At 54.3% G+C, this 13,059-nt stretch overlaps 2 protein-coding genes across 2 annotated transcripts; one reads left to right on the forward strand and one right to left on the reverse strand.

The window, feature by feature from the left end:
• Positions 1 to 3,386: 3,386 nt before the first annotated feature.
• Positions 3,387 to 5,177, reverse strand: CCDC166 (coiled-coil domain containing 166). The gene is made up of 3 exons (XM_053558495.1): positions 4,737 to 5,177; positions 4,004 to 4,643; positions 3,387 to 3,847 (listed from the first exon to the last, which is right to left on the reverse strand). The coding sequence occupies exons 1-3, from the start codon at positions 5,175 to 5,177 to the stop codon at positions 3,588 to 3,590; spliced, it is 1,341 nt and encodes a 446-aa protein (XP_053414470.1). The 3' UTR covers positions 3,387 to 3,587.
• Positions 5,178 to 10,566: 5,389 nt separating this feature from the next.
• On the forward strand, positions 10,567 to 12,187 carry LOC128563234 (interleukin enhancer-binding factor 2-like). The gene has a single exon (XM_053558498.1). The coding sequence runs from the start codon at positions 10,698 to 10,700 to the stop codon at positions 11,781 to 11,783; it is 1,086 nt and encodes a 361-aa protein (XP_053414473.1). The 5' UTR covers positions 10,567 to 10,697; the 3' UTR covers positions 11,784 to 12,187.
• The last annotated feature ends 872 nt before the right edge of the window (positions 12,188 to 13,059 follow it).

Genomic DNA, 13,059 nt, shown 5'->3' on the forward strand with positions numbered 1-13,059 from the left:
ATATTTCAGGGAGACAAGAATTACATGTAAAGTCATAAATCAATACGTGGAGGGTGTACATAGGTCTGGCCTGAATAGGCAGGGTATCTCAGAGCAGGAGATTACAAGGTACAGGTTGGCTTAAAAAATCTTTGATTTGCAGTTGGTTAAAGAAAAGAAACTTTGTCAAACGTTTGGAACGTTTCGCTTAAGGTGGTCTACTGGTCAGAGCCAAGCCACTGATCAGATACCAAGACTCAAGGGATCTGTTATGAAATCAATCACCCAGTGTGATTTGTCTTAACATGTCCTTAGGTTTATTAATGATTTTGTATCTTATTGTTACAAAAAATAACTCCAAAGTGGACAGAGCATAACCAGACACATCTGACCTCCCTTCTCCTCGTGGCCAGCAATTTTATAGGGTTTTTTTGTGGCGGGAGTCCCCTTGGCCAAGAGATGATCCATTCAGTCAGCTGGGGAGGGGGGTTAAAATTTTATTTAAGTTCACAATGGCATCCTCCAGCACGAAAACCAACCCAGTGCTAGAAGGAGGCGCCTTCCAGACGAATCTTAGGTCCATGTCCTGCAAGGCGAGGATGTAGCCCCCAGCGGTGCCAAGGGCGCTGCCCTTGCTCTCCCCCCAGCCCCCAGCTGAGGTGACCTGAAGCCAGCCCAGGCCCAGCAGCTCCTTATTGGGAGGGGCAGCATACCACTGCAGGTGGCCCTGGGGCCCGCCGTCCAGGCTGAGCTGGAGGGGTCCTCGAGTGATGGGGGACCCAGGCTGGCACTTCAGGGGTGTGTGGGTGAAAGCTAGGGTAGCCTGGCAGTCTTCCCTGAAATCTCCAATGCATTATACCCGAGTTTCAGCTCCTCCACTGCAATGCGTGACTATGGTAGTGAAGGGTGCTTGGAATGTCCAGCAGAGTAGGTAAGAAAGTAGTCTGGGAAATCTCTACTGAGAGATCAACAGCTTAGAAACAAGGATATAAATAAAACTAGAACGTGACTGACAGTTGCCCCAGCAGATACCCTGCAGCAGCAGGCACCTTGACCTGCAGCTGTAACTTCATTAAATTTTCCCCAAAGTATTCTTTGATTTGTAACTTAGTATGCATTATCCTGTAGCCTGGTAACTTTCTTCCCTAAACAAACAACTGCCTATTTCATTGAAGCATGAACCTGTTACCGTTTCACTTTTTGCCTTGTGTAAACACAGCTCCAGTTTTCTAAATAAATAAGCACTGGGCTAGTGATGGTGCCTGTTAGCTCCTGTGAGGGGCAATACAGTGTGTGTGTGTGTGTAACTTTGTAGTTTTTGCAGCCTTTCTCTGCCACACTATAGGAAGTTGGGTAAGGTTCCTGCTTAAGGAGGAACCCTCAGTCTTCTGCGTTGTGGCTCAGTTCTTGAGCAGCTACAGGGAGGAGCTGCAGTGAAGGATGAAGAAGGCTCACTCAGAGGGACATCCTGGGACTGCTGGGACCTCTAGGACCCAGCCGCCTGGTGACAGCCTGGAACACACACTGCCTGGACTGGCCTCTTATGCTGGCCTGCCACGTGTGCTGGAGAATTTTGGACCTCTGAAGGCTTTTTAATCACAGGCCTGAGCACCCTGAGATAGAACTAAGTGCAGTGCATGACCCTGGGAGGGGCCGGCTACAAAGGACACTGTTGGGGCAAGCGGCACCATGTCGATGAGAGCTGCCATTGATTGGTTAGCATTTGGGGAACATTTTAATAAAAACCTGCCACACAACCCAGCTGGGTGTCATACAGCAATGAGGACGATGGGAACGGCCATTTTCTTGTGTCTGAATGATATTAAACCAACAGCCGGTCTTAATAAACTGCACATCACAAATGTCTTGTAGCAAAAATTGCTGCCGGTCCTGGCGCTGGAAGCTGCAGTGTTTTCTAACATTCCCACATTTCAATGTGTTGTCAGTGTCTTTACATAGATGGTAAGAGGGTAATGGGCTGCAAAGGACCTACCAGAGTTGGGAAGGGGCTGCAACATCCTGCTCTTGATTCCTCTAGCTGTTGGTTTAGCTTTGTTTCTTTTCTACCTTTACCAGGAAGCTCAGGGTGCCCTTGGCCACCCCAGTCCTGCAGTGGGGTCCAGAGTGTCTCCACAGAGTGTAGGAAAGAGCTGGGGGACACTGTCCCAGTCTAGGGCCTGTTTAGTGTCAGATGAGTGAGGGGACACCATGGGAACCTACCCACAGCAGGGTGCGAACACATCTGACCAAGGCACAGAGAATGGAGAGAACTCAGCGTGTTCCCAAAGTATGTGATGTGGGAGCTGGTCAAATGGCCTACGACCTAGGACTCGGTGCTGCCAACAGAGGGAAGCCTCTGGGGCTACAGCCAGGCCACAGGGGAGGCAGCCATGCAGAGGTACGGGTGCCCCTGTCAGAGGGGCCCAAATCCAGCCACTCCTCTGTCAATAGGAGGATAGAGGCCCAGAGAGGACAAGAGGCCTGCCTGGGCAGCCTGCTGGCCCTAGGGAGGGTGCGTCTTACCCTCTTGGGATGGCAAGATGGGAGGGGCTGGCAAATCCTTCTTGGGATAGCCAAGGACACAGGGGATAGGAAGGGAGGTCCTTCACTCATCTCACCAGCACCTCTGCTCCTGCCCCTGGTGTCTGGCGTGAGGAACAGGATGCAAAATGATGTACCTCCAGTATTTAGTCTAAAGGACTTCTGTCCCTGGGAGTTCCAGGCCTTCTGGGCCTGCTTCATCTCCAGACGTGCAATGGAGGCTGCTGTCTCTGGGCGGCTCCCCCATCCAGCCCTCCACCTTAAGTCCTCTGCAGCCCCCTGGGGTGCCTCACCACCAACATGCCCACCACACTGCTGGCAGGGTCAGCTGGTCTAACTCTACCAGGGAACATTCAGGAACAAAGGATAAGCTCTAGCCACCAGCTTCTGGGCCATCTGGGAACCGGGCCTGCTGCTCCTTGCTGAGCAGCCACTGCGACAGGGATAAGGTGCCCTCCTGCTGGTTCCAGAGCAGTAAGCTCAGCTTCTGCAACTGGGCATTGCCACGGGTGTCAGAGAGCAGCAGCCTCCCTGGGCCATAGCCCTGCCCCCGTCTGCTTTGCATCTGGCCCCCTGCACAGCAGCCTGAGAGCTATGACAGTATCTTCTCCATAGAAAATTTCCTGATTTGGGGCACTGTACTGCAAAAATGTAGAATGGCCTTCTGATTAGGAAATGCACATTAAAGTAGGTGTTAAGGGGCAATATCTCCAACTAAATCAATCTCAAAGGACGCAGAAAAATAACACGCACAAGCTGAAATCTAAGCTGTCGGTATATCTGGACAAACAGCACAGGGAAGTTCTCTGTGCTGTTCTTGCAACTTTAAGTTGGAAATTAAAATTTAAAAATTACCAACAAATTAACAGTAGCTTAAACATAAAGCCTTCCTGAGGCAGCCAGAACAAAGCCCATGTGTACCACCAGGCCCCGTGGATACATGAATGAGGGGCCCTTGCAGGCCAGACATACTAGGTCACATCTTTATTAACTGCAGCCACCAAACAAGCGTCCTGTGCACCAGCCTCGCCAACCCTAGGGCCTTCTCGGGCTTCCTCCCTGTAGGTTCAAGCTCTCCCTGAGGCTGTGTCTGCTTCAGCGTCAGTGTTCACACCCTCTTCTGATTGTGGAGGGAGAGCCCCATCCCGGGACAGACCGGAGGGAGTCTTGGGGGCAGACTTCTCTGAAGGGAGGTTGTCCTGCGAGGCCACAGGCAGTGAGGACCGAGAAGACATCCTAGAACCTGAGAGTGACTGCCCCATGGAGGGGGTCAGGGATGGGGCCCGGGACCCAGCACGCGAGGAGGTCATGGATGGGACCCGGGACCCTGCAGCAGGCAACGAGGTCAGGGATGGGACCCGGGATGCCGCACCCAATGGGGTCATGGATGGGACCCGGGGCCCTGCAGCAGGCAACGAGGTCAGGGATGGGACCCGGGATGCCGCACCCAATGGGGTCATGGATGGGATCCGGGACACTGCACGTGATAGGGTCAAGGATGGGACCCGGGAGCCCAGTTTTGAAGTGGCCACATGTAATGGGACTTTGGAGGCCACCCGCGAAGATACCACAGATGGGGCCCGAGAAGCCGGGCGCGACAGGCCCACAGATGGTGACCGGGCAGCAGCAGGTGACCCGGCCTGGGAAGAAGGGCACGACGGGCCCAGGGGGGCGACTAAGGACGCTGGACGGGAGGTGGGCTGTAAGGAGACGGGCCCCTGCCAGAGTGGTGGGCCCCCAGGACCTCTGCGCAGCCAGCCGTGCAGGCGCGCCAGGTCCCGCGTGTCCTCGTGCTCACGATGCAGCTGTTCGCGCTGTTCCAGCAGCTGGCGCCGTGTGTCGTGCAGCAGCTGGGCCCGACGAAGCAGCCGTAGCAGCTCCTGTCGCAGGCGCCCGTTGTCCGCCTTGATGGCCTGAGTGTGCGCGATGAGCGCGCGCGTGGCCTCCCTCTCTGCGCGCCGCGCTAGGGACTGCACGCACTGACGCGCCTCACGCTCAAAGGCCGCCTTGTCCTCCAGGAAGCGCCGCTTCACGCGGTGGAGCAGCTGCGTGTGCTCCACGCGCATGTGCAGCAGCTCGCGCTCCAGAGCCCGGATCCGGGCCAGCTGTTCCAGCTGCAACTCCTGCGGCGGGGGCGCGGGTCAGCGCAGGACTCCGCGCCACCCGCCGGCCCCGCAGCCCACCCCGCCCCGCCCAGTCCGCGGGCGCTCACTGGCCTTGTAGGGCTGCAGCTCCTGCACCTGCCGCGCCATCTGCGCCGCGCGCGACTCCATCTCCAGCAGCTGCGCGCGCACCCCGTCCTCGCGCCCGCCGTAGAGCGCCACCAACTCCGCTCGCTGCCAGCGGATCTGTGTCAGGTCCATGTGGTTCTGCTGGTCCAGCCGCACGATGGCGTGGGCGCAGCGTTGAGCACGTGCGCTCACGTAGTTGGCGTACAGCTTGTTCTCCTCGCGCAGGCGCAGCGCCTCGCGGTCCAGGAAGGCGTTCTCCTGCAGCACCTGGTCCACGCGCTCCTCGCAGGCCTCCAGCTGCTCCGAGAGCATCGCGTACTCGCGCCGCAGGTACTGCGCGCGCTCCGACGGCGGCGGATCACCACCGTCTCCCAACGCTCCGGGCCGGCGCCCGGCGCTCATCCCGCGTTTCTTCTTGGGCGCCATGGGATGGGGCCTGGGGCACACGGACTTGTGAGGACACCGTCCCTGCCGACGTCCCCAGCTTAGTCCCTCCTCCTCCCCAGCCTAAATACTCTGGGTCCCCGGTTAGGACTGGAATACGTCTACCGGTCAGGTTTGGGGGAGACAGAATCGCGGAAAGAGAGTCTCGGGGGTTAGGGCAGCACGGCCAGCCTTTACTAGTGGGCTCCGTCGGGGTGCGCAAAATATTAGTAATGTTGATGCTCAGCAGCCACAGTCTCTATGGAGACTGAACTTGGTCTCCCCACCCCCATTCCCCCACCCCCGTTGCTTGGGCAACGGCTTGACTGCTTTCATCTCCCACAATTCCCTTCGCCTTAGGTTGCACCCCCAGGGGTAGGGCCCGAGACCCAAAGCACGACTCTGGAGTTGGTTCTGAATCCGACAGCAGCAGCTTGTGCGGCCCAGGACTTAGTGTCCTTCACCTGTCATCCACCAACGGGCACCTCCCACTTGCCTCCATGTGGAGAGAGGCTTCACCATGACTCCCCAGCCTTGAGCAAGCCCCTTCCCACGCGACGGTATGACCTCTGTGGGATCAGGACCCAGCGCTTTCCTGGACGCAGCTGAGATTCCGTCAGCCCTTCTGGAGTCCTTATAGGAGTTAGGAGTTAGGGTTACGGGGAAGACACGCTCGGACGCTCGCCATGCGCCCCAGTACGGAGCGCTGCTCTCTGGGGTCCCTGAGCCCCGTGTCCGGCACCTCCTGGGTCCATGGGTCTGCACCAGGCCGGCTTCCGTTCCCAGTTTCCCCGGTGGCTGGAGGGGCAAAGGGATGCATCAGTGATTTGGCTGTTTCTCTTTTGACTGTAGACTTTGCCGTAATCTTGACTGGAAAATGGGAGCGGAGCTTCCTGCAGTGGGGGCTCCCGACCGGCAGCTGCCTCGGGAAGGGGGGCGTCCACACGGCCTTCCGGGGCGGTCTGCGTCTACCCGGCCTTGTGTCCTATGATCAGGTAGTGAGTTTCTGCCTGCGTCTGTCCACGTTCGCTAGGATATAGGCTAATTTGAGGATCCTCGACTTGTAACATTGGGAGGGACACGATTTTAGGAAACCATATTTGTAGGTCTGTGTCTGATTTAGGCTTGGAAGGTGGATTTTGGAAAGTGGGTAACTCACTGGTACCACTAGACTTGCTCTGATTGGCTGATCTGCCCGAAGGGTATGGCGGGCCTCTTAAATTAGGAAAACAACTGAGGTTTTCCCCTCCTTTTAAAAAGGTATTTTATTTTATTTATTTATTTTAGCAGGCCCGGGCCGGGTTTGAACCTGCCACCTCTGGTGCACAGGGCCAGCGCTCTAACCATTAAGCTACAGGCGCCCAGTGCCTGTAGCACTGGTTATGGCGCTGGCCACATGCACCGAGGGTGGCGGGTTCAAACCCAGCCCTGGCCTGCTAAACAACAGTGACAACTGCAACCAAAACATAGCTGGGCATTGTGGCAGGGGCCTGTACTCCCAGCTACTTGGGAGGCTGAGGCAAGAGCACCACTTAAGCCCAAGAGTTTGAGGTTGCTGTGAGCTGTGATGACATAGCACTCTACCAAGGTGACATAGTGAGACTCTGTCTCAAAAAAAAAAAAAAAAGGTATTTTACTTAGAAGTAAAAATAAAAGGATATGGGGTGGTGCCTGTGGCTCAGTGAGTGGGGCACCAACCCCATATACCGAGGGTGGCGGATTCAAACCTGCCCTGGCCAAATTGCAACAAAAAATAGCTGGGTGGTGGCGCCTGTGGCTCAGTGAGTAGGGCGCCGGCCCCATATGCCAAGGGTGGTGGGTTCAAACCCAACCCCGGCCAAACTGCAACAAAAAATAAAATAGCCGGGCATTGTGGCGGGTGCCTGTAGTCCTAGCTGCTCGGGAGGCTGAGGCAAGAGAATTGCGTAAGCCCAAGAGTTAGAGGTTGCTGTGAGCCATGTGACATCATGGCACTCTACCCGAGGGCGGTACAGTGAGACTCTGTCTCTACAAAAAAAATAGCTGGGCGTTGTGGTGGGTACCTGTAGTCCCAGCTACTTAGGAGGGTGAGGCAAGAGGATCGCCTAAGCCCAGGAGTTGGAGGTTACTGTGAGCTGTGATGCCACGCACTCTACTGAGGGCCACAAAGTGAGACTGTTGTCTCAAAAAAAAAAAAAAATGAAAGGATATAAACTGCAGGACAGTGCAGGATCTCTGTTGACATCAAACTCTTGAAGACACTCTGATTTATAAACTAGAGCAGCATCTGAATGTTGGAACATATGGGCTTTTATTATGAAAGTGGTGCCTAACTTCTTATGGAAAATTGAGAAGAGACCAGCTTCTGTGCCTCTGCAGGGGGGTCCATTTTCAGGGTCTTTCCAGCCCTCCCCAAGCCCTTCCCTGGCACTCTCCACCTCACTGCCTTCAGGAATCACCTGGCATCACTCTCCTCATTTGACAGATTGGGAAACAGGCAGTAAGAGGTGGAGGCCTGCCCACATGGTAAGTCTGGTCCCCTTTAGTCTTGGAACCTGGGCCATCCCAGGCCATGCCAAATTCAGCTCTGCCCCATCCTGGCCCTGCCCAGAACCCCCAACCATGCTCAGCCCCAGTCCACCCTCGTGCTGGCCTTAGCCCGGCTGACCCATCCACTCCCCCGGACCTCTGACCCCTACCCGAATCCTGGCCACCAGCTGCCAGGGTTGTCTCTGACCCTCTGACCCTTGGAGATTAGAGGAAGGAGGTGACTTGCCTATTGCCTGCTGGGGCTCATCCTCCCAGGGAAGGACATCTGGCCTGGAGGTAGGCTCAGATACCTCCCAGGAAGGCCTCCCAGGCCTTCCTCTTATTGTGTAAGGAAAGGGTGTCCCCAGTGTTCATGGGAAACAGAACTTGCCTCCAAGGCATCAGGATTCAAAACCAGGTGTTACTTGATTCACTTACCTCACACTGAGGGCTTCCCTTTCCCTCTGTGAATTGGGGGATTTTACCCACCTCGGGCCCCAAACCATGCCTCCTTCAGACTCAGGCTGGGGAGGATCCCAGGGGTCACTCACTGCCCCCATGCTGGCAAGGCACTGTGGGAGGCTGACACTGCTCAGGGTCTGCCAAAGCCCTTCTTGGTCCACCTGCTGGGACCTGCCTGGCCCTGAGGCTGCAGTACTGAGTCGCTTTTGGCTTTTTCCTAGGAAACGGCTCACTGCTAACAGGCTTTCAGAGCCTGCCCGCCGTGGCCCCAGCCTGCTGTGCTTGCTGTCTGGACTGTCTTTCCCTCCTTGTCTCCTAAGACTTGGGGTGTTCTCCCCTCCTCTACAAGCAGCCAGTGGGGCTGGGCTGTGTGCCTGAACCTGGGCAGAGCTCTGCCAGCAGTCTCTGCTCCCATTTCACAGATGGAGAAATGGAGGCACAGAGTGGCTTGTCCTAGGTCCCATGGAAGCACTGGGGCTGTGACTCATGGAAGCACTGGGGCTGTGACTCGAGCCCTGGAGGGCTGTTTCCATTTCTCTGTGCTGCCTTTCAGAGCCCTCTCCCCCATCCCTGCCATGGGCCTGATATAAGGGGGCAAGAGCACTCTGGGCCAACATGAGATCAGTCCACCATCGCCCTTCCACCTGCCAAGGCAAGTTCTGCCTATGATGTCAGAGACCCTGCCCTCGTGCTTAGCCCTGGCAGGGGCCTGAGACCCACAGGGCAGCCAGATACTGACCAGTGGTCAGATGAAGGCCTGGTGATAGGCAGTGCCCTGGCTCCACCCTCAATACCTTGTCCCTTGATCAGAAGCACAGGGCTGATGGGGATCACCATGGCAAAAGGGACGGGGCAGGAACCTGAATGAGGCCCAGCAGAGCCTATCTGTCCAGTGTGTCCTCTGGTTGGGCCAAGTGTTGGAGGCCCTTCTCTTGGTTGTTTTGCTGAAGCTTGTCCCTTCCCTCATCCCTGCAGGCCTGCCCCAACCCTCCCCCATGTGCCGGTTCATGGAGGCATGCAGGGGTGAGGACCTTCCCCTCCATGGATAGATACCTGGGAATGGATGTCAGGTCCAAATGAGTGTCATGGTCAGCCCACAGGCCGTGGCATGCATGAGCTCCCTCAGCCACGGCTGCCTCAGGAGGGCATGCTCTGCCCTCCTCAGCATGGTATAGTGATGGCCACAGGCCACCCAGACCGCTCACAGATGTGAGGACCAGGCCTAAGCCTGCAGGAGCCCTGCCCACACCATTCCTAGTTATCCCTCTGTTTGTGAGAAAGAGGATAGCCATCAAATTGAGGGCCAGGGGCTCACATGGGTGGCAATAAAGATGACACACTGGCTCCAGAGACACCCCTGAGGGCGCCTCCTCGGATCCTCACATCTGAGTCCATGGGAGGTGCAGGGACAGCATGATCTCAGAGACAGTTCTCCCACAAAAGGCCCAATAGGCTAGTGCAGGAGAGGGTGGCAGGGTGGCCAGGGAGAGGATGATGTTGAAACTGGTGGGGCAGGAACCTAGCAGCCCCCCCCCCCCAACTAGGGCAAGGAGGGGCTGTGCATGAGATGGGGGTGGTGGCTGTGACTGTGACACAGGGGGCAGGGCTATGATACCTTCTCAGGCTGTGATGCCCCGAGGCCTGATGGGGCTGCAGCCCATACCATGGGAGGAGGGTCTGGACCCTTAAGGTGGACTGTGGGAGGTGAGGGTTGTGGGAGTTTGGTCTCCTGGGTTATAGGGAGGCTCCAGCCACATTGCTTCAGCCTGGGGGAATCTGAACTGCCACAGGCCCACTCCCTCGACTCTGGGTTTTCTGGACGGTGCCTCCGGAACCACCCATGATTTCCTCATGGATTGGCTGACAATTCAATACAAGATCAATAATGCAACTCAAAATAAAGCTGACGGTTACAACTGCATGCAAAAAAATTTATTGTATAACAATTGATGGAAAAATAAAATCATCTTGACAAAATTTATACCCTCAAGGATATGTGGACAAGAGAAAAGTTGGACTTGGTAGAAAGTGGTCCCAAGAGAAAATGTATAATAACAGATTAAATAATAAACAACTAATGGACCCTCTCCCCACACGCCTTCCTCCCTGACCCTTACGCCCTCCCCCACGGCCGCACACCCTACCCCTGCCCCTCACGCCCTCCCCCCACGGCCGCACACCTTACCCTTGACCCTCACGCTCTCCCCCACGGCCCCACACCCTCTCTCCGCACGCCCTGTCTTCTCCCGCGCTTCCTCAGCCTCGCCCCGCACGCCCTCTTCTCTCTTCGGCTCTGAGGAGCAGCGCCCTCTGAAGCTGCGCCCGTGCGGGGCGGAGGACTGAGCAGGGACATAGTGGGCGCCCCGGGGACCGCCAGCGCCCGCCTCCCCCTCCCTTCCCACCTGATTTCCTCTGTGCTGTTCGGGACCGTGGTAGGAGGAAGTGGGTGACAGAGGCCGTGGTCGTGGTGGGCGCTTTGGTTCCAGAGGAGGCCCAGGAGGAGGGTTCAGGCCCTTTGTACCACATATCCCATTTGATTTCTATTTGTGTGAAATGGCTTTCCCCCGGGTGAAGCCAGCACCTGATGAAACTTCCTTCAGTGAGGCCTTGCTGAAAAGGAATCAGGACCTTGCTCCCAATTCTGCTGAACAGGGTATTTTGTTTCATGCTGTTTTTCAGGCCTCTATTCTTTCTCTGGTTACAAAAATAAACAATGTGATTGACAATTTGATTGTGGCTCCAGGAACATTTGAAGTGCAAATTGAAGAAGTACGACAGGTAGGATCATATAAAAAGGGAACAATGACAACAGGACACAATGTGGCTGACCTGGTAGTAATACTAAAGATTCTGCCAACATTGGAAGCTGTTGCCGCCCTGGGGAACAAGGTCGTGGAAAGCCTAAGAGCACAGGATCCTTCTGAAGTTTTGACCATGCTGACCAATGAAACTGGCTTTGAAATCAGTTCTTCTGATGCTACGGTGAAGATTCTCATTACAACAGTGCCACCCAATCTCCGAAAACTGGACCCAGAACTTCATTTGGATATAAAGGTGTTACAGAGTGCCTTAGCAGCCATCCGACATGCCCGCTGGTTTGAGGAAAATGCTTCTCAGTCCACAGTTAAAGTTCTTATCCGACTGCTGAAGGACTTGAGGATTCGTTTTCCTGGCTTTGAGCCCCTCACACCCTGGATCCTTGACCTGCTGGGTCACTACGCTGTGATGAACAACCCCACTAGACAGCCCTTGGCCCTAAATGTGGCATACAGGCGTTGCTTACAGATTCTAGCTGCAGGACTGTTCCTGCCAGGTTCCGTGGGTATCACTGACCCCTGTGAGAGTGGCAACTTCAGAGTACACACAGTCATGACCCTGGAACAGCAGGACATGGTGTGCTACACAGCTCAGACTCTGGTCCGAATCCTCTCACATGGTGGCTTTAGGAAGATTCTTGGCCAGGAGGGTGATGCCAGCTATTTGGCTTCTGAAATATCTACTTGGGATGGAGTGATTGTGACACCCTCAGAAAAGGCTTATGAGAAGCCACCAGAGAAGAAGGAAGGAGAGGAAGAGGAGGAGAATACAGAAGAACCCCCTCAAGGAGAAGAGGAGGAAAGCATGGAAACCCAGGAGTGACCTCCACTCCCTTTCCTACACCAGGGGAAGACTGGAGCCTAAGCTAGCTGCTACCGGGCTTTATATGGTGGCATTTCTGTGGATAGGGAAGACCACAGAAGGAAAATTAGGAGTTTCATGCCATTGATATTGGCTTAATAGCCGTTAAGTCTCACATTTATGGCCCCTGTCATCCATTATAATGAAGCAGGATACCACCATTTTTTTTTGAGTCCCCAACTCCTGAAAAACCTCAGCCATTAATTTTTTTGAAGTGTTGTAAACTGTTACTGTCCAGAAATTTTTTTTCTAAGAAAAACAAAGTACTTCCTAGTGAGGCTCTTGGTCTTGTTTCTCCTTAGCATGTGGCACCTTTTGCTTTGTATACTGTTCAATAAAAGTGATAATTGAGTCTTTTAAAAAAAAAAAAAAATAAACAACTAATGGATGAATCAAATGTCAGTGAAAAATGTACATGGAAAGAACAAATCCAAGAGAAAATAATTGCAGTAAAATGAAAAAGGGAAACAGAAAAAGTTGGAAATTGTTTAATGCTGCCATGTAGAAAACTGATTTAATAATTAAGTGTAATGAAGTTCACTCTGAAGAATTCTTTTTTTTGCTGATGTTTGATATAATTTATATAATCCTGCTTATCAGCCACATTCTCAGAAGCAGAACTGAGATAGCATAGGAGGTGGACTTTGGCTACTTGTTTAAGTCTTCTTCCAAAGCTTAATTAAGTCTGTTAAAATACTGAACAAAAGCTTTGAAAATAGCTTGAATAGAAGGCAGTTCTAGTGGTCATAGCTCACAGCAACCTTGAACTCCTGGGCTCAGGTGATCTGCCTGCCTCAGCCTCCTGAGTTGCTGAGACTGTAGGCACCCACCTCAATGCCCAGCTAGTTTTTCTGTTTTTAGTAGAGATGGGGTCACGTTCTTGCCCAAGTTGGTCTTGAACTCCTGAGTACAAGCAATCCACTACCTCAGTCTCCCAGAGTGCTGGGATTACAGGCCAGCAAAACTCCACCTGTGCATGCTATGAGCTCAGCGCTGGCCTGAGACCTTCTCTCTGTCCCCTTCACAGTCCCCCAGTGCTCTGTGCAGACAAACAGCCTAGCTGCTCCTTACACAGCACTGTCTCACTTGTGTTTGAACATGAGCTCAAATAAGGCCTTGCTTGTGACTCTCTTTGGGCCTCTGGCTAATTCCTATTGCATGGAGAGCCTATGGCAGGTGGCAGCTGTGTAGGTGGCAGCTGTCCTGATGTCCATGGGTGGTTCTTACCTCCCGATGC

The sequence above is a fragment of the Nycticebus coucang genome, chromosome 13 (genome assembly GCF_027406575.1).
Source record: "Nycticebus coucang isolate mNycCou1 chromosome 13, mNycCou1.pri, whole genome shotgun sequence".
NCBI classification, from domain to species: domain Eukaryota; kingdom Metazoa; phylum Chordata; class Mammalia; order Primates; family Lorisidae; genus Nycticebus; species Nycticebus coucang.